The following is a 27126-nucleotide window of genomic DNA, read 5'->3' on the forward strand; positions in this document are numbered from 1 at the left end:
CTTGGTGAGCAGAGATAAAAGGGGCAGCGGGACTGGGCCTACCAGCCGTCCAGGCTGCCCATGCAAACCACAGGGCCGAATCTGGAGCAGCCCAAGGGCCACACAGCTAAGCCGAGTGCGAGAATGCTTGTGTGACCTTGTGAAGGCGATTCCCACCGTGTGGCTGTGGGGGATAGAAAAAGTCTGCTTGGAAAGATGTATGAGACCTTTGAGCAAACAGCTATGTTTCAGAAACAGGGCCTGCTCGGAATGTGTATTTGGTGGGATTCTAACCTTAGGGATGCTTCTTTCTTCTGAGATACCCGAGGTCTTTGGCGAGTGACACAGGAAGGCCCTTCCTTTCCTAGTTGGGTTCTGACAGCTCCCAGGCAGTGGTTTATACAACCAAACATTTCTAGGATCCACCCGATTCCTCCCCTCATTGATATTCAGGAAGCAGCTCTCCTTCCCCTGCCTTCAGCGCAAGTTTGCTGAGCTTTTGTTTCATTTGTGAATAGTTCTTGCTGGAAGTCCCTCACCCAGAGACCAGCGCTCCCAACTGCCGAGCGGCGGGGAGGTAAGTGCTCAGACATTCAGCCGCTAAGCAGAGGTGTGTTTTACAATCTCTTGTTTAGCTACCAATTGGAGCAGTTTAATGTGCTTGAGTCCCCGGCGTGATGTGTTCATGGGCGAAGTTGCCGATGGAAGTTGTCAGGTGTTGTTGCACCTGGAGGGCCCACATGGCTCAATGAGGCATTTAAAGTGTAGAAGCTCACCCTGAACCCAGACTATTCAGGTCTGTTTTTCCAGGAAAGTTATTTTTTTCACTTTTAGATTCAAGTGCTCATTTTCTTCTTCAAATTTAGAGCACTTCAGTGTGAACAATATTTCTTCTGTTAAAAAATATTTCTTGGAAACAACTTATTGAAGTTTCTTCAGAGCGGTCAAAACCAATGATAATTTTATTCCAGATAAAGAACTGGTGACACGTGGCTGCACATTCAGCACAGCTGTGGTGTCCCCAAGTGCCATGACCCAGGAGCCATTCAGAGAGGAGCTGGCCTATGACCGGATGCCCACACTGGAGCGGGGCCGGCAAGACCCCGCCAGCTACGCCCCAGACACGAAGCCGAGCGACCTGCAGCTGTCGAAGAGACTGCCCCCCTGCTTCAGCCCCAAGACGTGGGTCTTCTCCGTGCTGATGGGGGTGAGTAGCTCTACACCAACACCTTGGAGGGCCACGAGCACCTGGTCCCTCTGGTGATGGACCGTGGCGCCCTGGAGCCCCAGGTGGGACAGAAAGAGCAACTCTCAGACTAACCCTGATGCTGCAGAACTCTTGGGTGCTGACGAGCTTGTTTTGCTTGTGTTTTCACAGTTATTTTTATTAATTTATGGGTGTCTGTTGTGCCAGCCTCGAGCTGCTCCAGGCTATGGCTAAGTCCCACCAGGGCAGGGACAGTCCCAGGGCCACCCATGGGCCCCGGGAGCCTCCATGACCCTTGGCTCTGGGGGTCCAGAGTCCTCCAAGGGGTCACCTGCAAAGGTGGGAGGAGGTGCCTCAGGTCAGGCCTCAGTGAGAGAACCTCAGGGACCTCCTCCTCGTAGGGAGAGCCACAGGGGCCGGACGGGAGGGAGCTGGTGCATAAAGGAACAGGCCTGGGGCGGACGGGCAGCGCCAGATGTCCGAGGGACTTCCCTGGGGTCCTGGGCATTCCCTGCACTGTTGCAGGCACAGAGATGGTTGGCGGAGCCACTTGGGCCTGAGTGTGTGCAGCTACTCAGAGCCAGGCCGCAGGACAGGCCTCTCTGCAGGCACTCCAGGTTCCGTGCAGCTTGGGCTGAGAATGAGATCCAGGCTGCAATCTCTCCCCTCCCTGTGCCCTCGCCTCCACTGGCAGCCCCTGCAGCACCCACAGTGGTCCTGTCCACCTCCCATGGCCTGAGCATGCCTCACCAAGACAGGCATCCGCCTCGGAGCTGGGGACAGGCAGCTCCCGGGTGGTGGCGGCCATCTCCGGGCTCTGCCCTCCTCCGCCCAGTGCCCTGGACTTGGTTGCAGCCCCTCCCCTGCCCAGGCCAGGTCCCCTCTGCCCCAGACCTCACTTCCTCTGCCAGGACCCTGGGTCCCAGTGACCTTTGACACTGACTCCCCTCTGTCTCACCCCTGGGGTGCTGTGCATGAGAGAGAGCACCCTCCTTGCCTCATCCCTGTGGTGCTGTGCGTGAGAGAGAGCCCCCCCCGCCGCCTCCTGCTAGGGTCTTCCCTGCTCGGGAGCCCCTAGGCCTGGAGCCCGTGCCTGGAGGGATCTTCTTCCAGATCTGGAAATTAGGTTCTGCAGACGGAGGGGGATGGGCAGTTGCTTTCCAGTCTCGCGTCTGGACCTGAGTATGGGATCCGGAAGACTCTGTACACACAACATGTTGGGACAGGGGTATTTTGTGGGGAGAGGTGCCATTCCTTGCTCTAAATATTGGCAGATCCCCTTCCTTCTCTCCTCCAGATAACAACGTGGGGGTCCATGCTCAGACGTGGCTGGGGGAGGCTGGTCCATGTCCTGGGCTGCAGTGGGGCTGCGTCTGTCCTACAGGAGGAGTCCAGGTTGGGCGGGCCCCGGGTGCAGGTGCGGTTGATGCTGGGGGCCGTGGGTGAGTCACCAACACGCAGAGACCGTGAAGTGGAAGCTGAAAGGTCGGTGTCTAGCCGGGGACGGGGTGCATTGTAACCTGGGCTTCTGTCGCTGTCTTGCAGAGCTGTCTCCTGGTGACCTCAGGGTTTTCGCTGTACCTGGGGAACGTGTTCCCTGCCGAGATGGATTACTTGCGCTGTGCTGCAGGCTCTGTAAGCAGCTTCCTCCAGGCCTCTTCCAGTGCCCGAGCTCGCCGGCACGTGCTCAGGTTTCTTTGCTCTGAGATGTGCGGGTTTCTGTCACCTGTACCTCATTCAAATCTCCTCATATGGGCGGGGCACGGTGGCTCACGCCTGTCATCCCAGCACCTGTGGGGCGCAGGCAGGTGGATCACCTGAGGTCAGGAGTTTGAGACCAGCCTGACAAACATGGAGAAACCCCATCTCTATAAAAATAGAAAAATTAACTGGGCGTGGTGTTGCATGCCTGTCGTCCCAGCTACTCGGGAGGCTGAGGCAGGAGAATCACTTGAACCCAGGAGGCGGAGGTTGCGGTGAGCCAAGATCGGGCCACTGAACTCCAGCCTGGCGACAAGAGTGAAACTTCAACTCAAAAAAAAAAAAAAATTCTCTTCATATGACTTTAGTTTCACACAGGATTCATCACCTTTGAGAATTACCGACGAAGCAGGTCTGAACCTTGCTCTGCAGATGCCTGTGCAGGGAATTGCATGTTGATTCTGACCCTGCGGCTGCATCCTGCCAAAACTGGCAGCATCTGCCCTCAAGGGGACTGGGACTGAGACCTGCGCCCCACACCCTCCCAAAGCTTCATGCTGTGTTTCTAGAATCTTATACAGTGCCAAGGCTGGTGGGGGCACCCACTGATCCTCAGAGCAAAGGAGGACAGACGACCGCTGACCCCTGGTCCTCTGCGAGCCCCGGCCACTGCCTCTCCAGCGTCCCTGCAGCTAGAGCACAGTGCTGGCCGATCCCTGGGCTCTGGCCCACAACCCGCTGACCCCATGCCCCTCCTGCTTCAGCCAGTTCCGAGCACTCCCCTCCTCTCGCTTCCCCTCCTCTCGCTTCCCCTCCTCTCGCTTCCCCACGCCTGCTGGGTCTCTGGCCCCTGCCCTTTCTCTAGGGACACTGTTGGTGACTGTCCCTAGCAGCGCCCCCCAAAGTCTTAAAAACAAAGTGGGCGCCCCGTCCTGTGCTGTCCTGGGTCTCTGCTCCCTTAGAACAAAGCTCTTTGGGGCAGGTGACTCGTCCCACTCTGCTGCCCTCTCTGGAAGCTTCTCCGTGGCCTTTGTCCTCACCATGGGAGCTGCCCTTGTCCCAGCGGAGCTGTGGGCTGTGCCCCTTCAGCTTCAGCGGCCACCGGATATGGGCAAGTGCCCACCCGTGCCCAGCCTTGGCCCCACTTGGCCCTGCCCCCGGCCTTTCTTCTCTACCCTGGGCCCTCGTGGCACTTGAGTGGGTGCTGAACTGAGCCTGAGTGTCCTGGCCCCAGCTCTGCCCCTCACTCAGGCCCCAACGGGGCTTCTCCCGCCTCCTCACCCAGCACTGCTGTGCTCAGCCCCTCAGATGCCCCTGCCCGCACCCCCGCCTCAGAGCCCGGGGTCCCAAGGGCCACAGGCCTGGGCTGGCCCGACTCCACCCACCTCCCTGCCCCTGACGTCCCAACCTCCCTCCCTGGCCCCGTACTCCTAGCCTTGGTGTGGCCCTTTGGAGACAAGAAGGCCGAGGGGCTCTGGGGCTCCTTTCGGCCTCCCTCACACGAAGAGTCTTGCTCCTTCCTTCGCTCCTTCCTTCCTCTTTTTCTTCCTTCCTTCCTTCCTTCCTTCCTTCCTTCCTTGATTCCTTCCTTCCTTCCTTCCTTTTTTTTTTTTTGGATGGAGTCTCGCTCTGTTGCCCAGGTTGGAGTGCACTGGGGCGATCTCAGCTTACTGCAACCTCCGCCTCCTGGGTTCAAGCAATTCTCCTGCCTCGGCCTCCTGAGTAGCTGGGACTACAGGCGCCCACCACCAAGCCAGGCTAATTGTTTTGTATTTTTAGTAGAGACGGGGTTTCACTATGTTGGCCAGGCTGGTCTCAAACTCCTGACCTCATGATCCACCTGCCTCCGCTTTCCAAAGTGCTGGGATTACAGGTGTGAGCCACCCGGCCTCCTCTCTCTTTTCTTTTCTTTTCGTTGCGTTTTGTTTCTTTCTTTTTTTTTTTGAGACAAGTTCTTGCTCTATCACCGAGGCTGGAGTGCAGGGTGTAATCACAGCTCACTGCAACCTCGACCTCCTGGGCTCAGGAGATCCTCCCAGCTCAGCCTCCTGAGTAGTTGAGATTAGAGGTATGAGCCACTGCACCTGGCTGATACGTTTTCCTTTTCGGGTGATTTTCAGCAAAGACCAGGTCTTGTGCCTGCATGAGTTACATTCTAGACTTCAAAGCTTATCCAGCTGGAAGAGCCTTTGTTCACAAGTATCTTTTTTTGTTTTTTGTTTTTTTTTTTGAGACGGAGTCTCGCTCTGTCGCCCAGGTTGGAGTGCTGTGGCCAGATCTCAGCTCACTGCAAGCTCCGCCTCCCGGGTTTATGCCATTCTCCTGCCTCAGCCTCCCGAGTAGCTGGGACTACAGGCGCCTGCCAGGGCGCCCGGCTAGTTTTTTGTATTTTTTTAGTAGAGACGGGGTTTCACCATGTTAGCCAGGATGGTCTCGATCTCCTGACCTTGCGATCCACCCGTCTCGGCCTCCCAAAGTGCTGGGATTACAGGCTTGAGCCACCGCGCCCGGCCCACAAGTATCTTTTTAGCACATCAGAAAATAAAAACTTTTTTCAGAATAAATTATTTTGAAGTACCTGGGGGTTGGGTGCAGTGGCTCACGCCTGTAACCCCAGTGCTTTGGGAAGCCAAGGTGAACAGATCACTTGAGCCCAAAGTTAAGATCAGCTTGGGCAACAGAGTGAGACCGCATCTCAACAAAAAATTAAAACTGAGAAGTACCTGGGGGCCTTCTAGTTAAGCCAACCCGCTGTGTCGTGTGGGCTGGCAACACTGTTTTGAGAATATGATTCGGATCCTTCCGGAAGCGCAAATGTTAGAGTATTTCAGGGTCTCAGTTGCTTGGGTGAGCGGCGGACTCATGGGATTCTGGTTTCATTCCAGTGCATCCCCTCGGCAATTGTGAGCTTCACCGTCTCCAGGAGGAATGCCAATGTGGTAAGTCCAGCCTGCACCCAGCCTCTGCCAGGGAGAAGGCCGGAGGGGCCGACAGTGTGCCTGTGTGTGCCTGTGTGTGTGCCCACACACGGACGTTGTGGCACCGAGAGGGGCCCCTGAGGTTGCCCCCCAGACAGTGAAGCTCCTGCCCAGCCCAGCCTTTGCCGCACAGAGGGGAGAGCAGGCTGAGCACGCAGGACTCCCCACCATTGTGTCCCAATCAGGATAATTTTTAGTTAATGGCCTCAAGTGTGGTTTATCTGTTACCTTTTTTCTTTTGTTATTCAGAGAAGGAAAACCCCTCCTGCCTTGTTTTTCAGATTCCCAACTTTCAGATACTGTTCGTTTCCACATTTGCTGTGACCACTACATGTTTAATTTGGTTTGGATGCAAACTAATCCTGAACCCATCAGCAATAAATGTAAGTTCACGCGAGCTTCGCGCTGAGGCCTGACACCCACAGCCCCACCCCCACGAATGGTGTCAGCAAATGTTTGTCGAGCTGGAAATAGGTGGTAAATGTTATTCATAGCTCTTGGATTTGACAAACGTTGAGAGTTTTATTTACGCGTCTAAAGAAAATAATTGTCTTTATTGAAGTCTTGTGATTCTGCTGGACAGATTTATTGGTAAACAATGTCTTTTGCAACGGTCCTTAAAAATTAACAGTAATGGCCAGGCGCGGTGGCTCAAGCCTGTAATCCCAGCACTTTGGGAGGCCGAGACGGGCGGATCACGAGGTCAGGAGTTCGAGACCATCCTGGCTAACACGGTGAAACCCCGTCTCTACTAAAAAATACAAAAAAAAACTAGCCGGGCGTGATGGCGGGCACCTGTAGTCCCAGCTACTTGGGAGGCTGAGGCAGGAGAATGGCGTAAACCCGGGAGGCGGAGCTTGCAGTGATTTGCTAAGATCCGGCCACTGCACTGCAGCCTGGGCGACAGAGTGAGACTCCGTCTCACAAAAAAAAAAAAAAAAAAAAATAAGATAACACCATGCTTCATCCAATCTGTGTAAGACAATTGTTCTGTGCACCTCTAAACAAAAATGGGAAATTGTGGGTGGCAGAGGTTGTGGGAGCCGAAATGGCGCCACTGCACTCCAGCCTGGCAGACAGAGCGAGACACCGTCTCAAAAAAAAAAAAAAAAAAAAGACAAAAATCTCAAAGGAAACCAGGACCTCATCTGAGATACTGCAAGGAGGGCCTCCTGCTTTGTGTGACATGTGGGATGCACTTTATGATTGGAGAAAGCTGGAGGAGCCTTGAGTATGTCCTGGCCACTCTCGTGGGGCAGGAAAAAAGAGCAGACACAGGAGAACCCAGTGGGAACACCTACACTGCCTTTTTGTTTTTGTCTCCTTTTTTGAAAAGGAGTCTCGCTCTCTTGGCCAGGCTGGAGTGCAGTGGCGCCATCTTGGCTCACTGTGACCTCCGCCTCTCGGGGTCAAGCAGTTCTCCTGTCTCAGCCTCCCGAGTAGCTGGGATTACATGCACCACCGTGTCCGGCTAATTTTTGTATTTTTAGTAGAGACAGGGTTTCTCCATGTTGGTCAGGCTGGTCTCGAATTCCCGACCTCAGGTGATTCGCCCACCTCGGCCTCCCAAAGTGCTGGGATCACAGGCATGTGCCACCGTGCCTAGCTAATTTTTGTATTTTTAGTAGAGAAGGGGTTTCACCATGTTGATCAGGCTGGTTTAGAACTCCTGACCTCAGGCGATCCACCCGCCTTGGTCTCCCAAAGTGCTGGGATCACAAGGGTGAGCCTCCGCGCCTGGCTAATTTTTGTATTTTTAGTAAGAGAAGCCACTGCCCTCCGCCTGATGTGTCAGTTTCTACGAAAAGTGTTTCAAGTCCTTTCCCACCACTGCTGGTGCATTTCCATCTTCCTGTGGCTCTGTTAGTTATGACTTCATATATTTCGAGGCTCTATTTTTAGTTGAATATGGTTTTGCATTCTTTCTTTTTAAAATGTATTTCAAAAATTGTCAGGCCGGGTGCGGTGGCTCACGCCTGTAATCCCAGCACTTTGGGAGGCTGAGGTGGGTGGATCACCTGAGGTCAGGAGTTCGAGACCAGCCTGACCAACATGGAGAAACCCCGTCTCTACTAAAAATACAACATTAGCCGGGTGTGCTGGCGGGCACCTGTAATCCCAGCTACTCGGGAGGCTGAGGCAGGAGAATCATTTGAACCTGGGAGGCAGAGGTTGCGGTGAGCCAAGATCGCGCCATTTGCACTCCAGCCTGGGCAACAAGAGCAAAACTCCGTCTCAAAAAAAAATAAAAATAAAAATAAAAATAAAAAAAAAAAATTGTCAGATTGTCAGACAGCTACACTGACTTTTTAAAATGTATGCTTCTATGAATATTAACACACGTATAAATTCATGTGACTGCCAATATGGTCAGGGCCCACGGTAGTTTCATTACCCTCCAAAAAACCTTATGTTCTCAGAGTTTAACAATCATACATGAAGCTGCTCTAAACATTCCAGTGCAGGCTTTTGTGGGAACAAGGAATGTTCAGACTGGGGTCGGTAGACCAGAGCCCAAGGCCAAATCCAGCCCTGGCCTGCGTTTGTACAGCCTTTGAACTAAGCGTGGTTTTAAAAACCGAAAGACCCCAAAGACCCATGTGAGACAGAGAGACTGTGCGGCCCACAGTGCCTCACAGCCGGCCCTGGACGGGAAAAGTGGGGACCGTGGCCCAGAGTCCTGCACAGCCTGCCCAGGAGGTGGCCCCGTGGACGCTGAAGCACAGTGGCGTGAGAAAGGCGGGCCCGGTGCTGAAGCGTGTGTGCCCTTTGGCAGATCAACTTCAACCTCATCCTGCTGCTCCTGCTGGAGCTGCTCATGGCGGCCACGGTGATCATGTCTGCACGGTCCAGCGAGGAGTACTGCAAGAAAAAGAAGGTGGGTGCAGCTTCTGACCCCACAGGGCAGGGGGTGCAGAGGCGTTGCCCCAGGGTGAGCGAGTCGCACCCCCATCTGCAGAGTGGGTCTCAGCGTCACCTTCGGAGGGCCGATCTGGGCTGCTCCAGGGCGTTCCCACGAGACCCCACTCTCCTGGGTCTTAGAAACCCCGGCCAGAAGCAGGTCAGGAGCTGGGTGAGGGGTTGGTGGCCACTGGCTACAGGGAGGTGAGGACAGATGCTGTACCCTTCCCCTCCCACTAAGCCTGACTCAGTCTGGCGCTCGGTGCTCGTCCTGAGGGGATGACCAGGAGACACCACATCTGCTAAAATACCTGTAAACGTGTTTTCGTGTGCAAGGACCGTGTGTGTGAATGTTTCCTCAAGCCCAGAGATCCATGGGCGACTCCAAGGTCGTCTCACGTCTACACCGCAGGCCGACCTGGCCCACTGCTCACGGCGGCCGGATCCAGCAGCAGTGCCAAGTCCCTGTGCCCGTGTGCCCGGGGTGACAGCTCTGTTTCTTCGTAGGGCTCCATGTCTGACAGCACCAACATTCTGGGTGAAGTGCCATTTCCTGCTCGGGTCCTGAAATCTTATTCAGTAAGAAAACGTCCCTTTTCTTTCTCTTTTCTCTCATACTCTGTCGGGGGTGACTGAGGCTGGATTAAACGTCACGTTTCTATTCTGAGTTGGCTAAGAGTTGGCTGTCTAGACTGCAGGGCAGCGTGCCACTCATCTGTGGAGACTCTAGTCTGTTACTAGTGTCGTTGGTAACAATGTACCTTATCGCGAAAGGTGCTGCTGGTGCTCTGTACCTTTTAGGGGGGAGTTTGCTATCGCTGTAGGTGTGTCGACACTGCTGTCCCCGAGGAATCATTATTCTTAATTTTTGAGAGGGAGTCTCACTCCATCAGCCAAGCTGGGATGCAGTGACACGATCTCAGCTCACTGCCGCCTCTGCCTCCCGGGTTCAAGCGATTCTCCTGCCTCAGCCTCCTGAGGAGCTGGGACTACAGGCGCCCGCCACCACACCCGGTTAATTATTCTAATTTTAGTAGAGGCGGGGTTTCGACGTGTTGGCCAGGCTGGTCTTGAACTCCTGACCTCAAGTGATCCACCCACTCAGGCCTTCCAAAGTGCTGGGATTACAGGCGTGAGCCACCGCACCCGGCCTCTCTTCTTCTTGCTTTCAACTTTTCTTGCCTTATACTTTGGTATAGTTGTTATAAGCAGCACGTAACTGCATTTTGTTCTTTATCTTATGTCCTTCTCTCTCCCTAGCCTTTTGAATGTAGCCCATTTCCTTTGAGAGTTATTACTGATAAATTTCTACTTATTTTCACCATCTTTTGAGTTTTCCATTTTCCCTGATTTTGCCTTTTTCCCTCCTTCCCTGCCTTCTTTTCAATTGGTGGAGGCTCCATCCTTCCTTTTCCCTCTAATTTTGGATGGGCCAGTTTTCAGTATCCTTTTGGCGGTTGCCCTTCATATTCGAACGCGCTCCTTGATAAACAGATCATGCGACGTCTGTCCTGCTTGCCTCCGCCTTGGCCTTGTTGTCTAGCGTGTGATGTTTAGTGACATTTTACCTTTTGACTCCAACAATGGAACAGCCTCCCGTGTGCTTGACTTGGTCCCTGTGCATTTCCCAGGGCCTTTGCTTCCCTTTATTTAGCATTTCAGTTCTCTTTTAGGTTCCATTTCCGTTCTGCTTCTTTTTTTTTTCTTTTATTTTGAGACGGAGTCCTGCTCTGTTGCCCAGGCTGGAGTGCAGTGGTGCAATCTCAGCTCACTGCAACCTCTGCCTCCTGGGTTCAAGCAATTCCCCCGCCTCAGCCTCCCAAGTAGCTGGGACTACAAGCACCCACCACCACACCCAGCTAATTTTTGCATATTTAGTAGAGACAGGGTTTCACCATGCTGGCCAGGCTGGTCTCCATCTCCTGACCTCAGGTGATCTGCCCGCCTCGGCCTCCCACAATGCTGGAATTACAGCCGTGAGCCATTGTGCCTGGCCCCGTTCTGCTTCATTCTTTAGAAGTCGGTTTTCGAGAGGCTTCTCCAGTTTGGGCTGGTTCTCTGCATTCCCAAGTGACAATTCGCCAGAGGTCCAGGTTGACAGTTTCCCCGAGGACGTGTTTATTCCACCATCTGCGTCTGCGGAGGCCCAGGTGCTGTCCTTTGTGGGCGGTCTCTCTGTTTCCGGAGTTTTCTGCTTGGTGGTCATGGTCTCTGTCAGGTGGGAATTCAGCTTCATTTTTTATTTTTTATTTTTTTTTTAAGGTGGAGTCTCACTCTGTCGCCCAGGCTGGAGTGCAGTGGCATGATCTGGGCTCAGTGCAACCTCTGCCTCCTGGGTTTAAGCGACTGTCCTACCTCAGCCTCCCGAGTAGCTGGGATTACAGGCATGCGCCAACACGCTGGGCTAAGTGTCGTGTTTTTAGTAGAGACAGGGTTTACCATGTTGGCCAGGCTGGCCTCAAACTCCTGACCTCGGGATCTGTCTGCCTCGGCCTCCCAGAGTGCTGGGATTACAAGCGTGAGCCGCCGTGCCTGGCTGGGAATTCAGCGTTCTTTGTGCATCTGGAGTTTTGTGCCTTCTGGATGCGAGGCCTGGCTGCCCAGGTCCTGTCTGGCCCCCAGGCCCCTGCTGGCCGGCTCTTCACGCCTGGCTTTCCTGCCGGCCACAGCTCTGCATGTGCGCCTCACAGAGATCCTTCGTGCGAGCAGGTGTTCGGGCGTTGGTTTCTTCCCCAGCCCTCCCTGGGTCTGTCGGTGCTGTTTGCAGCCCTGATGGTGCCGGGCAGATGAGCCCACAACCAGGGCTTAGGCCAGGAGGGTTCTTGGCTTTGTCCAGGAAAGAATTGAAGGGTGAGCTGCTGGTGGCAGACAGCAGCTTTGATTGCAGTGGCAGTTGAGCAGGCTCCCCAGCCGACCGGGTGCCTCGAGCAGCAGCTCAGAGACAGCTCTGCCTCCTATTTATACCCTCTTGTAAGTGTATGCTAATTAAGGGACAGATTATGCAGAAATTTCTTTTTCTTTTTTTTTTTTTTTTTGAGACGGAGTCTCGCTCTGTCGCCCAGGCTGGAGTGCAGTGGCCGGATCTCAGCTCACTGCAAGCTCCGCCTCCCGGGTTGCCGTCATTCTCCTGCCTCAGCCTCCCGAGTAGCTGGGACTACAGGCGCCGCCACCTCACCCGGCTAGTTTTTTGTATTTTTTAGTAGAGACGGGGTTTCACCGTGTTAGCCAGGATGGTCTCGATCTCCTGACCTCGTGATCCGCCCGCCTCGGCCTCCCAAAGCGCTGGGATTACAGGCTTGAGCCACCGCGCCCGGCCTATGCAGAAATTTCTAGAAAAGGGGGGGTAACGTCCAGGTGGTTGGATCATTGGCACAGAAAGGGGTGGTGGCGTCCAGTGTTGCCGTGGCAATGGCAAACCCACATGGCATGGGTGGGTGGGCGTGTCCTATGGGAGCTGCTTCTGCCATAGGCCTGTTTTCCCAAGTCCCCTCAATGGGGTCCAGGGTCTGGGCACCACCGCCTGCCACACTGTGAGGACAGGGAAGGGGGTCTGAGGGTCTTGATTTTCTGCCCTCACCACTGTCAGGTCAATACCCTCAGTTTCCGTAGACAAAAGCAGCAGTGGGGGAAACACCCCTTCAGCTATTTTACTCCAAGAGGGACGTGAAAAGCCGCAGCTGAGGGCAGAGGGGGCTGGGCCAGGTGAGGCTGGGGGTCTGTCCAAGTGGGCTCCTCCACGGTTAGAGCCGGGGCCAGCCCACCGCACCCTGCTCCTGGGGGTCCGTGTCTGCACAGTGCATTCTGGGAATCTGGGGGTGTCTCCACTTCCTCGGGGCGGCCCCCATGAGCCGGTGTTGTCCCGTCCCCTCCAGGTCGTCGAGGTAATCGCAGGCATCTCTGCCGTCCTCGGGGGGATCATTGCCCTGAATGTGGATGACTCAGTCTCAGGCCCACACCTCTCAGTGACGTTCTTTTGGATCCTAGTGGCCGTGAGTACCCCCCTCTGGCCCACCCGCCACCGCTGTGGGCCACGCCGCTCAGATCCTGCGTGGCTGGGCCCCGAGCTCAGTCTTGGTGCACTCAGACGGGGAGGCACCACAAAAGGTCCTTGCCAGCCCCCAATTCAGAAGAACTGGGGAATTAAGGATTAAATGAGTCAAAGAATTAACTGCTTTTATATTAGTTTGTGTGATTATTTTATATTATTTTTCCTGAAAAAAATACCAATTATTTTTATTATTCTAATTTTTTAAACATATGAATGTCAGGCCATAGATGTTTATTATTCTATATAATTTTCTAATATATAATGCATTTATATTACAACATGTCTTTTATACAACGCAGCGTATTTCTGTTATTACTTTATATTAAATGTTACCGTAGCAGATGTGTCACACAGCACCTAGCACATACCACATGCTCAATACATGGGCACTGTTTTATTTATTTTATTTTATTTTGTTTGTTTATTTATTTTTTTGAGATGGAGTCTCACTCTGCCGCCCAGGCTGGAGTGCAGTGGCACGATCTCACCTCACTACAACCTCTGCCCCTCCCCAGGTTCAAGCAGTTTGCCCACCTCAGCCTCCTGAGTAGCTGGGATTACAGGTGTGGACCACCACGCCCAGCTAATTTTTTTGTATTTTTAGTAGAGACGGAGTTTTGCCATGTTGGCCAGGCTGGTCTTGAACTCCTGACCTCAAGTGATCTGCCTGCCTCGGTCTCCCAAAGTGCTCGGATCACAGGTGTGTTCCCTCAGAACACTGAGTCTAGAGCAACCCCTCCACACGCCAGATCCCTTCATGGCCTGTGGCCCACCCAGAGCCACCGCCCACCTGCCTCCGGACGAAACCCCGAGCGGTCCTCGGCACCTTGCCATGTAGTGGCCTGCACACTGGTGTTGGCAGCCAGCCCCTGGTTTGTCTCATGCTGTGTGGATTTCTAGATTTTGCCCCTGTTCTCTTATGTACATGAGCAGGAATGGTGAGCACCCAGCATCAGTTACGGGCTTCTCCTGGGCAGCAGGGGGGCTCTTCCTGAAGCTGCCGAGAAGGGGCCCACGCCTGCCTGGGAGTGGTACAGCTGGGCGGACTGCCGAGAAGGGGCCCACGCGTGCCCAGGAGCGGTATAGCCGGGCGGACTGCCGAGAAGGGGCCCACGCGTGCCCAGGAGCGGTATAGCCGGGCGGACTGCCAAGAAGGGGCCCACGCGTGCCCAGGAGCGGTACGGCCGGGTGGACTGCCGAGAAGGGGCCCACGCCTGCCCAGGAGCGGTATAGCCGGGCGGACTGCCGAGAAGGGGCCCACGCGTGCCCAGGAGCGGTACGGCCAGGCGGACTGCCGAGAAGGGGCCCACGCGTGCCTAGGAGCGGTACGGCCGGGCGGACTGCCGAGAAGGGGCCCACACCTGCCCGGGAGGGGTACGTCCGGGTGGACTACCCCGAGAAGGCCCACGCGTGCCCGGGAGCGGTACGGCCGGGCAGACTGCCGAGAAGACCCACGCGTGCCCGGGAGCGGTACGGCCGGACGGACTACCCCGAGAAGGCCCACGCGTGCCCGGGAGCGGTACGGCCGGACGGACTGCCGAGAAGACCCACGCCTGCCCGGGAGCGGTACGGCCGGGCGGACTGCCGAGAAGGCCCACGCGTGCCGGGTGTACACATCCCGTTGGTGGCGGCTGTGGCTCAGCTCCCTGTGGGGGTCAGTAGGCTCAGAGCAATGCCCCCAGGGCACCAGTGCCCGACCTAGTGGGCTGCTGAGGCGCTCAGAGCCGGAAAGAGACCCAGGCAGGGCCGAGCTGGGATGGAGCCACACCCCCGGAAGGGGCAGGACCAGGGCCGGCTGCCGAGACACAGAACTCACATGGGTGCCCACCCAAGCGGGTCTGTACAGAGAGAATGATGCCAGCAGGTGTGCACCTCTGACCCTGCGGTCTGACATGCAGGGATTACATCCCGAAGCTAAGGGAGGATGGAGAACCTGCAAAAAGTTGAGAATGAAAGGCACTCGCCTCACCCCCTTCCCTGTCCCTGCAGTCAGCCCTCATCACACGGCCCCTCCCACCCCGCAGACCCCTCCTGCCCCGGGGGCTGCTCTGCTCTCCCCAGAGCACCCCACACCCATCAGGTGCTGCCTCGTGGGTGTCCCTAAATCCACTCACACTCCCAATCCTCTTTTCAGGGCAGGAGCAGCCCAGGAGACCCCAGGAGGAGGGGAGGGCACTGAGGTGCACGTGATGGGGGAGCCAGCTCCGCCTGCCTGAGTCTGGCCTGGGTGCGGCAGAGGGGCCCAGGGCCTGCACCAGGTGCCCGGGGCTGGAGCTGGGGGCTGGGCTGCAGGTCTGGACCCTTCCAGGGCAGGGCCCTTGACTGAGCTGCCCCAGCCCTTATGGCTGAGCTTCCTGGCCCTCTAGGGCAGGGGTCAGAGTGACTGTGCTGGGTAAACAGGGAAACTCCCGCCCTCCTGTGGCTCACTGGGGCCCTGAATAGGCCGCCCTGAAGCCACCATCCCTTCCTGTGCCCTCACTGCTGCTTACAGGTAGAAGGCCCTTTCAGAATCACCAAGCCCAGGAGACACGCCTGTGCTGACACCTCAGCCTCCCTGGCCAGGGCCACACCCCCCCCTGCAGACGGCTTGGGGCCTTTGCACCGGCAGCCCCTCAGCTCCCCAGTCTTCCCCTCGCTGCCCAGGCTCCCCTGCTCCGAGCCTGTCTCTGTCCTGCCCACCCTCTCACCTGGCTGAGGCAGCCCTCTCCCCAGCAGGCCGGGCTGGGGTGCTGGCACGAGCTGGCACCTGGACGCCTTCGGGGGGATGAAGAGGATGAAGATCATGCATCCTCCCTCTGCCCACATTATGTGGAACTAAGGCAGGCTCCTCACAATAAGTGAGAAAAGGGCATTTCTTGGTTATAGGAAGAGGCGTCCATCCAACAGAGGAACCCGCAGATCCCCCTAACCCAGTGAGTCAAGTCAGCGTCATCAGGAAGGGTCAGTCCACACCCTGGGGCACTGCAGAGGCTCCTCCGAGGCTCCCCAAGGCTCGTCGTGAAGAAATCCTGTCCCACACGGAGGCCCGACTGCAGCTGACGGGCTGCAGTCCCCAGAAGCGTCCGGGTAACGGAGGTGACAGAGGCTGAGGGACTCCCCGATTAACAGAGACCCACAAGGAGACTATGAGCACAATGGCTACTGAATCTGGGTCAGGAAGAAACAAATGAACAGTTCTAGAAAGAACATGATCAGGGCCGGGTGCGGTGGCTCACACCTGTAATCCCAGCACTTTGGGAGGCCAAGGCGGGCGGATCACAAGGTCGGGAGTTCGAGACCAGCCTGGCCAACAAGGCGAAACCCCGTCTCTACTAAAAATACAAAAATTAGCCAGGCATGGTGGCGGGTGCCTGTAATCCCAGCTACTCGGGAGGCTTGAACCTGGGAGGTGGAGGTTGCAGTGAGTTGAGATTGTGCCACTGCACTCCAGCCTGGGTGACAGAGCAAGACTCTGTCTTTAAAAAAAAAAAAAAAAAGAAGAAAAGAAAGAAAAAGAAGAAGGAAAAATTCAAAAATTTTAAAAAAGAACCTGATGAGGACAAGTGGAAGAATCTGGGCATGGACCACATCGGCCCCACATGCAGTCTCTCGGGTGTGGTGCTGCTTTGGGTGTGTGCACGAGTGCCCTGGGCTCAGCCAGCACACTCAGGTGTTCAGGCATCAGGCTGTCTGGGAGAGCTGGAGAGAGCACAGATGTGACTGTCAAGGACTGGTGATTTGGGGGCCTCAGATGACCACTGCACTGCTCTGGCAGCTTTTCTACAGGCTTACAATTTTAAACCAATGGTTGAGGAACAGAGAGCACACAAAACCTCTGAGAGGCTACCCCTGCTTCCCTGCAGACCTGTCCCTGCCCCAGTTGCGCCCCTGGGCACCGCCCCCCACCCCCACCAACGCAAGCCCTGCACCAGCCAGGCAGCCTGGATGGAGGGGTCACTGGTGGGAGAGCACATGTTTGGAATTTGACTTCTTGGACTATTTCCCCTAAAATCTTTCCTTTTTCCTTTCTCCTAGTGCTTTCCAAGTGCCATTGCCAGTCATGTGACAGCAGAGTGTCCCAGCAAGTGTCTGGTAGGTGAACCCCTCACCCCTAGGTGCCTGGCCCTGCCCTCCCTTGGTGCCATGTGACCAGGCTCCAGCCCCAGACTGTAGGGACCCAGCTGCAGGGCCTGTGGGCTGAGGAAGGTGGAGGTTGTGGGAGGGCGAGGCTGGCCCGCCCAGGAGGGACTGTTCCCAGGGACAGGCAGACCTGAGCAAGGCGGTGTAAACTCTGGGAGTGCTCACCATGCCTAACCACGGAAGGAGACCAGTGCCGGAGCATCATCTGTACCTCCTAAGGCTGGTCTATTTCATTTTTTTTTTTTTTTTTTTTTTTTGAGACACAGTCTTGCTCTTGTCCCTAGGCTAGAGTGCAATGGCACAATCTTGGCTCACTGCAACCTCCGCCTCCCGGGTTCAAGCAATTCTCTTGCCCCAGCCTCCCAAGTAGCTGGGATTATAGGTGCCTGCCATCTCGCCCAGCTAATTTTTGTATATTTAGTAGGGACAGGTTTTCACCATGTTGGCCAGGCTGGTCTCGAACTCCTGACCTCAGGGGATCCACCTGCCTTGACCTCCCAAAGTGCTGGGATTACAGGCATGAGCCACCACGCCTGGCCAAAACTGCCACAAACTGGCAGCGGTGGGATACGAACTGGTCGATTATTAATGACTGCTGCCAAAATGTGGACCCTGAGTGCTTTGCCAGGTGACTGCCCGTGCTTGGCATGAGTGAAGGCTGTCTCTGAGACTTGATGGGTCAAACGGGAATTTGGGGTGGGTTAAAAGGACAGGACAGACTTCAGAACAGTGAAGGAGGTGACCCACGCCGAAGGGTTATTTTTTCAAGAGTGGAGAATTGCAGGTAAATGTTTTTTGTTTCTTGGTTTTGTTTGTTTGAGACAGTCTTGCTCTGTCACCCAGGCTGGAGTGCAGTGGTGCGATCTCAGCTCATCGTAACCTCTGTCTCCCGGGTTCAAGTTTTCTCCTGCCTCAGCCTCCCAAGTAGCTGGGACTATAGGCATGTGCCACCACGCCCCGTTAGTTTTTGTATTTTTGGTAGAGATGGGGCTTTTGCCATGTTGGCCAGGCTGGTCTCAAACTAGTGACCTCAGGTGATCTGCCCTCCTTGGCCTCTCAAAGTGCTGGGATTACAGATGTGAGCCACCATGCCTAGATAGTAAATATTTAAAAACTCGTGGCACTGCACTTTGAATGAAAAGGCAGACTGGTCATGCCTGTAATCCCAGAACTTTGGGAGGCCAAGGTGGGTGGATCACAAGGTCAGGAGTTCGAGACCAGCCTGACAATATGGTGAAACCCTGTCTCTACTAAAAATACAAAACAATTAGCCGGGTGTGGTGGCGCATGCCTGTAATCCCAGCTACTTGGGAGGCCGAGGCAGGAGAATTGTTTGAACCCAGGAGGCAGAGGTTGCAGTGACCAGAGATTGTGCCTCTGCACTCCTGCCTGGGCTACAGAGCGAGACTGCATCTCAGAAAAGAAAGAAAGGCAGTCTGGGCGCGGTGACTCACGCCTGTGATCACAGCACTTTGGGAGGCCGAGGTGGGTGGATCACCTGAGGTCAGCAGTTCGAAACCAGCCTGACCAACATGGCAAAACCCCGTCTCTACTAAAAATACAAAAATTAGCTGGGCACGGTGGCGGGCGCCTGTAATCCCAGCTACTTGGGAGGCTGAGGCAGGAGAATTGCTTGAACCTAGGAGGCGGAGGTTGCAGTGAGTCGCCTGGGTGACAGAGCGAGACTCCGTCTCAAAAAAAAAAAAAAAAAAAAAAAAGAAAAAGCAGAGGTTTCAGCAGGAGCCACGCTGGGAACCAGCTAGGGACTACGCCCTAGGGCCACGCCCCCCTGAGCCCTGGCCACGCCCCCTGTCCTGGGCTCCTGGACTCCGGTCCTGGGCTCCCGGACTCCGGCCCTGGCCCTGCAACCCGCGCTTTTTTCCAGGTGGAGGTGCTGATAGCCATAAGCAGCCTCACGTCTCCGCTGCTGTTCACAGCCTCTGGATATCTGTCATTCAGCGTCATGAGAATCGTGGAGATGTTTAAAGATTACCCGCCAGCCATAAAAGTGAGTTGTGTTTTATTTCGGGGCCCTCCAGACATGCAGTGCTCTGCGTGTTGGCCTGGCCCTTGCTGGCTTTGCCTAGGACTCTGTGGGCCCCGGCTTCAGGGGCAGCTCCAGGCGGGGCCTCCTCCACTGTTCCTGGGCAGCGGTGACCGCGCTCCCCACTGCCAGCCTGGCCCCAGGGCCTCGGGGCCTCAATTCCGCCCTGGATCTGGGGCCACCACCTGCTTCACAGGGACCTGGGACCCCCTCTGTCCCTGAGCCCGTTTTAGAATCTGTCCTGAGTTTGTTGGACACGATTTTTAGATTTGCACCAGAACTGCATTGAGTTTAATGGGTGAATTTAAGGAGAATTCAAAGTCCCGTGACTTTGAGCTGGCCCAGTAGGAGCTTATCTCCAACACGACTTTCAAGGCTTAGGCACGTGTAGCTACATATATTTCTTAGATACCTGGTGTGTTTTTTTGTTTGTTTGTTCTTGTTTCCAATATAAGTGGTTTTGCCACCCAAATCATTAGAAGACCTGTATTCAAGCTGTTTGCTCCAGGCCAACATGGGTGTGCTGATGGGGGATGGAGTCACCATCTGATGGGGGATGGAGTCACTGATGGGGGATGGAGTCACTGATGGATGGAGTCACCATCTGATGGGAGATGGAGTCACCGCCTGATGGGGGATGGAGTCACTGATGGATGGAGTCACCGTCTGATGGGAGATGGAGTCACCGCCTGATGGGGGATGGAGTCACTGATGGATGGAGTCACCGTCTGATGGGGGATGGAGTCACCGCCTGATGGGGGATGGAGTCACTGATGGATGGAGTCACTGATGGATGGAGTCACCGTCTGATGGGAGATGGAGTCACCGCCTGATGGGGGATGGAGTCACTGATGGATGGAGTCACCGTCTGATGGGAGATGGAGTCACTGATGGATGGAGTCACTGATGGATGGAGTCACCGTCTGATGGGAGATGGAGTCACCGCCTGATGGGGGATGGAGTCACTGATGGATGGAGTCACTGATGGATGGAGTCACCGTCTGATGGGGGATGGAGTCACTGATGGATGGAGTCACCGCCTGATGGGGGATGGAGTCACCGCCTGATGGGGGATGGAGTCACCATCTGATGAAGGATGGAGTCACTGCTTGGTGGATGGAGTCACTGCCTGATGGGGGATGGAGTCACTGTCTGATGGCGGATGGAGTCACCGCCTGATGGCGGATGGAGTCACCGTCTGATGGGGGATAGTGTCCTCAGCCTCCCACAGGTGCTGGGATTATAGATGTGAGCTACAAAGGCCTGGCCTGGGGTTTTTTCTTGACTTCTCTTATGTTTGCTTTCCCTACTCCTACTCCAAATATTTTGTTTCCTGTGACATGTAATATATCTGCTACTTCATGTTGTCTCATAATATGCATATAATTGTTCAGGATTACGAGAGACGATATTACCACCCAGGGGCCGTCTCCTGAGTGAGCCTGAGGCTTCCATTTTGCATCCTGCTAGGAGGGGACAGCCACATGCCAGCGAAGTCGGCCCCTTTCTGTGTGGGGTTATCCTTTGGGTTTGATGCCCCATTAAGTTTAATGGCCTCTGGTTGTATTCCATTTTAGGGCTTGGTGCTTTTCTCTTTTTAAAATGGCATTTTTTGAATATATACAATATTTATGTGGTTCAAAAGCCAAACTCTAAACGATGAGCTCAGAGAAGCTATGGTCTCACGCCCGACTGACCTGCTCCTCTTATGGGCAACCAGATGATAATTTTCTTTCCTTTCTTACAAAACAGCGTGCACACTAGAATCACAATTACTATTCTGTACCTCGCTGCCTTTTTTTTTTTTTTTTTTTTTAAAGCAGAGTCTCACGCTGTCGCCCAGGCTGTAGTGCAGTGGCACAGTCTTGGCTCACTGCAACTTCTGCCTCCCGGGTTCAAGTGATTCTCGTGCCTCAGCCTCTGGAGCATCTGGGATTACAGGCATATGCCACCACGCCCGGCTAACTTTTGTATTTTTAGCAGAGACAGGGTTTCAGCATGTTGACCAGACTGGTCTCAAACTCCTGGCCTTAAGTGATACGCCTGCCTCGCCCTCCCAAAGTGCTGGGATTACAGGCGTGAGCCACCGTGCTCAGCCATGTACCTCACTTTTTAATCATGTATTTATCTATTTTATTTTTCAGAGACCGGGTCTCACTCTGTTGCCAGGGCTGGTCTTGAACTCCTGGGCTCCAGCAATCTGCCCACCTTGGCCTCCCAAAGTGCTGGGATGAGAGGCTCCTGCCACTGTGCCCGGCCCCTTGCTTGTTTTTTTAAGCTTAATAATTTATCCTGGTGTTTCCTTGATACCCAAGGGGATCAGAGCTCTTCTGAATTCCTTCATCGCTCCTGCACGCAGTTGCTTTGTTTCTCCTGGGCCAACACTGGAAAGCTATCCACGGGCACAGAAGGTTTGGGTGCTCTGTGGTCACTCTCTGGCTCCCTGCATCCTTGGTCGCTCCCTCCATCCTCTTCCCTGCCAAGCTCACCGCGCTGCCTCCTGCCTCTTCCTTTCCAGCAGCGGGGGCTCAGGGGTGAAGCTGTTGGGGGCCTGTGCCCCCACCCCCCAGGATGGCTGCCCCCTCTCTCCTCTGCTCAGGATCCTGCTGACACAGAATGGTCAGCGCTTCTGCCTCCTGCAGACGGCCTTGCTGGCTCCAGGACTGAGCCTTGTGGGTGTTGGGGCAGGAGAGGTGGAGCGACTTGACCACTAGCAGCCAGCGCTGTCCACAGGGCCTGGCAGTGGTTCGGTCACTTTGATTCCTGTCTGTTGAACACAAGCTGATGGAATTTAAAGCAGAATTGGCCTCATTAATTGAGCTAGAATGATTATCATCAGGTTGTTGAAATAACAGTGCGTTTGGGTTACTGCGGCTCCAACTCGAGCCTGGCACCTGCTCTTTGCGAAGTCTGTGGGCAAGAGGGAGCTTTGGTCTCCTGGGCTGGAGGGCGGCTGGGCCACCCTGCTCACACCTCCTTCCACCTGCAGCCATCCTACGACGTGCTTCTGCTGCTGCTGCTGCTGGTGCTCCTGCTGCAGGCCGGCCTCAACACGGGCACCGCCATCCAGTGTGTGCGCTTCAAGGTCAGCGCAAGGCTGCAGGGTGCGTCCTGGGACACCCAGAGCGGCCCGCAGGAGCGCCTGGCTGGGGAGGTGAGTGGCCTGCAGGGGGAGGAGGCTGTGGGGAGGTGAGTGGCCCACAGGGGTGCGCAGCGGGGGAGGTGAGAGGCCTGTGGGGTGTGGGGGCGCTGGGGAGGTGAGTGGTCCACAGGAGCGCCTGCTGGGGAGGTGAGAGGCCTGCGGTGGGGGCACCTGTCCTGATGAGGGTCTCCAAGGGCCACACACCACGACCCTTGAAGCCTCATTGTGCCGCTTTGTATTTTTAAAAACACCCCAGAAAAACTCCGAAGAAATAAAATGTCTTTTTCTTTTTCTTTTCTTTTTTTTGAGAGGGAGTCTCGCGCTGTCGCCCAGGCTGGAGTGCAGGGGCACGATCTCGGCTCACTGCAACCTCCGCCTCCCGGGTTCAAGCGATTCTCCTGCCTCAGCCTCCCAAGTAGCTGGGATTACAGGCGTCCGCCACCACGTCCAGCTAATTTTTCTATTTTTAGTAGAGACGGGGTTTCACTATGTTGGTTAGACTGATCTCAAACTCCAGACCTCGTGATCCGCCCGCCTCGGCCTCCCACAGTGCTGGAATTACAGGCGTGAGGCACCGCGCCCAGCCGTAAAATGTCTTTTAAAAATACAAACACAGGCCGGGCGCAGTGGCTCAAGCCTGTAATCCCAGCACTTTGGGAGGCCGAGACGGGCGGATCACAAGGTCAGGAGATCGAGACCATCCTGGCTAATACAGTGAAACCCCGTCTCTACTAAAAAATACAAAAAAACTAGCCGGGCGCGGTGGCGGGCGCCTGTAGTCCCAGCTATAGGGAGGCTGAGGCAGGAGAATGGCACAAACCCGGGAGGCGGAGCTTGCAGTGAGCTGAGATCCGGCCACTGCACTCCAGCCTGGGCGACAGCGCGAGACTCCCTCTCAAAAAAAAAAAAAAAAAAAAATACAAACACAAAGCCTAGGTAAGCCCAGACCCATCCCTGGGAAACATTCTGGACTTAATGCTTTCAGATTTGCTCTCAGAGACACGGAAGAGTGCTTTGTGGGGGCTCCGACAGGTCATGGTTTCCTCCCCTGGCTCTGGTGGGGACACGGTTCTGCAGGGAAGGCACTGCCCACCCAGCCTGGTACGTGGGGCTCCGTGGAGCTGGGGTGTCAACAACTTCTGGCTGTCACCGCCCGAACATTGTTCCCCTGGGCCCTGCCTACTGTCTCGCTGCCCCTCAACTGAAAGGCGGAGGCTCAGCGTCTTCCCTGCACCGAGCTACAGGTCCTGGCGGTGCTCCCCTGGGCAAACCTGCCCGCGGACCCTCAGGTGCAGTGACCACAAGGACGGTCAGCTTGATACCCAAACACCCGGGTGGCCACTCAGTGCGGCTCTGAGTCCTGCCCCACCTCCAGGCCACCCTCTCAGGGGGGCTCTGAGTCCTGCCCCACCTCCAGGCCACCCTCTCAGCGGGGCTCTGAGTCCTGCCCCACCTCCAGGCCACCCTCTCAGCGTGGCTCTGAGTCCTGCCCCACCTCCAGGCCACCCTCTCAGCGCGGCTCTGAGTCCTGCCCCACCTCCAGGCCACCCTCTCAGGGGGGCTCTGAGTCCTGCCCCACCTCCAGGCCACCCTCTCAGCACGGCTCTGAGTCCTGCTCCACCTCCAGGCCACCCTCTCAGCACGGCTCTGAGTCCTGCTCCACCTCCAGGCCACCCTCTCAGCGCGGCTCTGAGTCCTGCCCCACCTCCAGGCCACCCTCTCAGCGCGGCTCTGAGTCCTGCCCCACCTCCAGGCCACCCTCTCAGCGCGGCTCTGAGTCCTGTCCCACCTCCAGGCCACCCTCTCAGGGGGGCTCTGAGTCCTGCTCCACCTCCAGGCCACCCTCTCAGCGCGGCTCTGAGTCCTGCCCCACCTCCAGGCCACCCTCTCAGGGGGGCTCTGAGTCCTGTCCCACCTCCAGGCCACCCTCTCAGGGGGGCTCTGAGTCCTGCTCCACCTCCAGGCCACCCTCTCAGCACGACTCTGAGTCCTGCCCCACCTCCAGGCCACCCTCTCAGCGGGGCTCTGAGTCCTGTCCCACCTCCAGGCCACCCTCTCAGCATGGCTCTGAGTCCTGCTCCACCTCCAGGCCACCCTCTCAGGGGGGCCCTGAGTCCTGCTCCACCTCCAGGCCACCCTCTCAGCGGGGCTCTGAGTTCTGCCCCACCTCTAGGCCACCCTGGGCAGACCGGCCACTGCTCTTGCCCTACATACCCTGCTCTCCTGTGTTCGGCACACCACCAGCCTCAGAGTCTTGGTGCAGAGCCTCCAGTGCCCGCTAAGTCCTGGAAGACGCCCTCTTGCCCTTGGCTCGTTTCTCAGCTGACCCAGTCGCCCCCACCCTCCACCCTCCCCACTGACATTCCCTTCACCTGCCTCCTCAGCTGCTTTGCTGCTGTTTTGCCTGGCTGTGGTCAATCTCCCTGCTAGGACGGCAGTCCCTGGGCCTGAAATGAGACCCACCTGGGTTTCTGTCATGACTAGCAAGGCCCAGAGTCGGATGCATTAGGTGCTCTCCCCAGATCCCAGAACTGCTGGTCCCGGGGCGCAGGGTGGGCGGCCGGGGCGCAGGGTGGATGGCTGGGGTCAGGTAGTCAGCTGGGGCTGGCACTGTCCTCCCTTGTGCCTGGAGGCATCTGGTCACCTCTGCCTTAAGTGTTTTCTTCCTCGGCCGTCAGGCACATGCCCACCCTTGGGCGGCCTCCCCCGCCCCCCGCCCCCTGCCCCAGAGCCAGGGCAAGGGTCCGAGTGAAGGGCTGCTCCACCCCAGGCTCCGTGGAGACCGCGTGTGTGGGGATACGGGCGTTTCTGGGACAGTGAGGGAGTAAAGGTCTTTGTCTCTTTCCATAGAGGCCCAGGGATTAGTTCCCCCACTTCCTTTGCATTCAAAGAAAACTTCTGAAGTTAAAAGAATGCTGGCTGCTTGCTGCCTGTGGCCGAGTGGCGTGTCCAGCTTCCTGCCGCACAGGTGGTCCTGGTGAAGTAACACCTTTCCTGTCTCGGTCGCAGGTGGCCAGGAGCCCCCTGAAGGAGTTTGACAAGGAGAAAGCCTGGAGAGCCGTCGTGGTGCAGATGGCCCAGTGACCCCCGGACGCAGAAACTGGGTGGCAATGCCCAGCCTGGCCCCAAGCACGGAAACGCACAACCCCTAATCGCCCTGAGCTACTGCTTCTAACACGTCTTTTCCCTGTGTGAGGGCAGACCAGGCTGCAGTGGAGTTTTCACTTCCTAGGGTAGTTTAATTTTAAAATAGGCCAATGTTGGCTAGTCTGTATCTCAGTCAGATCAGTCAGTGCCAAGGGCTCCCGTGTCCTAACAGCAGGAGCATGGCCGCAGCTTCCCAGGCCGAGGAAGGGCCCCCTGGCTCTGCCTCTGAGGCCCCAGCTCCGCGTCCTGCCTCTCTCATGGCCTGGGCTGGAGTGGGCTCTCTGGACCTGACCGGGGTCAGACTGTGGGTCCCCGTGTCTCCTGCCCCCTCTGACCCGGCTTCTTCCCTCCACTCTTCGGGTTTATCCTGGGTGCTCAGTCAGCCCAGTGGGATCTTACCTACTTCCCTGCGAGGTGCACCTGCCCCAGGCTCAGCCTGCCCAGCGGCTCTTCCTGGACAGTGAGAACAAGGCTGGGCACCTCTGTCCTGGCCTGGGAGCCATGGGGACCCCTCCTCCAAAGCCCAGGTGCAAGTGACACAGGCTGCCACTGCTCTCCCAGGTGAAATCCACACCGGTCCACACCGGGTCGCCTGCCCTGTCTTCCTACATAGACCCAGTTATTCTAGAGGAATCCGCTGCCACAGTGGCTGGCCCACGTCCCAGGCACTGCCCACATCCTGGGCACTGTCATGCCCAGCTTGGAGTGCCACGTGGCCGCTACTGTGATAGGCAGTGTTCTTGGGGGTGGGACTGCATCTAAGGCTTTGTAAACGGGCTCGACCACGTCTCCCTGGCCCGGGTGACTCCCTGGCCCCAGTGACTGGGGGAAGCTGAGCCGCTCGCTTCTATGTTTGCTTCCATTACTCAAAATGCAGGACAGATCAGGTCAGAGCCCAGGAATCCTCACAGGTTCACCCAGCCCCCTCTACCTCCTAGCAAGTACTTTGTCTTGATCCTCACTGAGAAGGCCCCAGGGCCAGCGGTCTTCTCCATCTCTGCTGTTTTGGGGTCTTAGGGTACAGCCCAGGCGGTCACTGCCCACCTGCCAGACTGCAGGGACAGTTGGGTGTGAGAATACCACTGGCTTTGGGCAGTGCCATGGCCAGGAGTGGGTTCCCTGCATCTCCTCTTCCCCGAGGGCGCCTGGATCCTCCCAGTAAATCTGCAGTGAGTTGGGGTGACTGTAAAACTAGGAATCTTGTTATTTTGGTCATTACTTTCCAGCAGGTGTTTTTCTTCACAGTGGTTTTGTTTCTTTCCTTCTGGTCTGAGAACACATGAACATTTCCCTTTACTGCCTTCGGGTGTATTGACTGGTCCCCCATGGGCTGCTGGAAAGGCCCGGAGATGCATTCTGTAGTCTGGGGCCATCAGGATCTAAGAACCAGGAGGCTGGGAGATGCAGTTGGATGGGGCTGCCTGCTAGGGGGTTTGAGGACCCTCCCAGGTTTCCCACTGCTGAGCAGGAGTAACTCTGGCTGCCAAGATACCTTCATGGTGTTCACAACAAGTGGGATCATTATTTTCCACCATTCAAGGGGAATGCAGGCAAGACATCCCCCCAGCTGCTCCGAGAGGGGACAAGCCAGTCCCTCTCTGCAGTCCTCAGCAGCTCCAGAACGACAGAGACAGGGGCCGGGCAAACGCTTTGGCCACGGTCCCAAACAAGCGCCACTGTGGGAGAGGAGAGGCCACTCTTCCTGGCACTGGATGCAGACCCCACCCCGTCTGCAGGACACTCCCACCTCCCTGCAGCTTGGAGGCCGGTGGGGTCTGCTCCTGGGAATGGGGTGGGAGCCACAGGGACAGCACTGATGTCTTCTTGGGGGTAGACCAGAGAGCTCAAGTTTCAGAGTCA

General features: G+C 56.2%; 1 protein-coding gene across 3 annotated transcripts; it reads left to right on the top strand.

The window, feature by feature from the left end:
* Positions 1-58: 58 nt before the first annotated feature.
* MLC1 (modulator of VRAC current 1) lies at positions 59-25554 on the top strand. 3 transcript variants are annotated; one of them, XM_007976142.3, is made up of 13 exons: positions 59-197; positions 498-556; positions 951-1186; positions 2732-2821; positions 5773-5826; positions 6147-6248; positions 8642-8743; positions 9274-9345; positions 12639-12755; positions 16829-16885; positions 18819-18941; positions 21967-22131; positions 25129-25554. In XM_007976142.3, exons 3-13 carry the CDS (start codon positions 1010-1012, stop codon positions 25201-25203), a joined length of 1134 nt encoding a protein of 377 aa, XP_007974333.1. In that variant the 5' UTR covers positions 59-197; positions 498-556; positions 951-1009; the 3' UTR covers positions 25204-25554. The 3 variants fall into 3 exon arrangements, with proteins under 3 accessions (XP_007974333.1, XP_072862681.1, XP_007974334.1); XM_073006580.1 differs by lacking the exon at positions 2732-2821; XM_007976143.3 differs by lacking the exons at positions 59-197; positions 498-556 and adding an exon at positions 616-775.
* The last annotated feature ends 1572 nt before the right edge of the window (positions 25555-27126 follow it).

Source organism: Chlorocebus sabaeus, chromosome 19 (genome assembly GCF_047675955.1).
Source record: "Chlorocebus sabaeus isolate Y175 chromosome 19, mChlSab1.0.hap1, whole genome shotgun sequence".
NCBI classification, from domain to species: Eukaryota; Metazoa; Chordata; class Mammalia; order Primates; family Cercopithecidae; genus Chlorocebus; species Chlorocebus sabaeus.

Bases quoted from the DNA above. Each gene is read 5' to 3' on its own strand.
- MLC1 (XM_007976142.3), top strand. From the start codon at position 1,010: ATGACCCAGGAGCCATTCAGAGAGGAGCTGGCCTATGACCGGATGCCC. The intron at 8,744-9,273 runs GTGGGTGCAGCT...GTTTCTTCGTAG, and splicing joins AGTACTGCAAGAAAAAGAAG to GGCTCCATGTCTGACAGCAC. The intron at 18,942-21,966 runs GTGAGTTGTGTT...TTCCACCTGCAG, and splicing joins ATTACCCGCCAGCCATAAAA to CCATCCTACGACGTGCTTCT.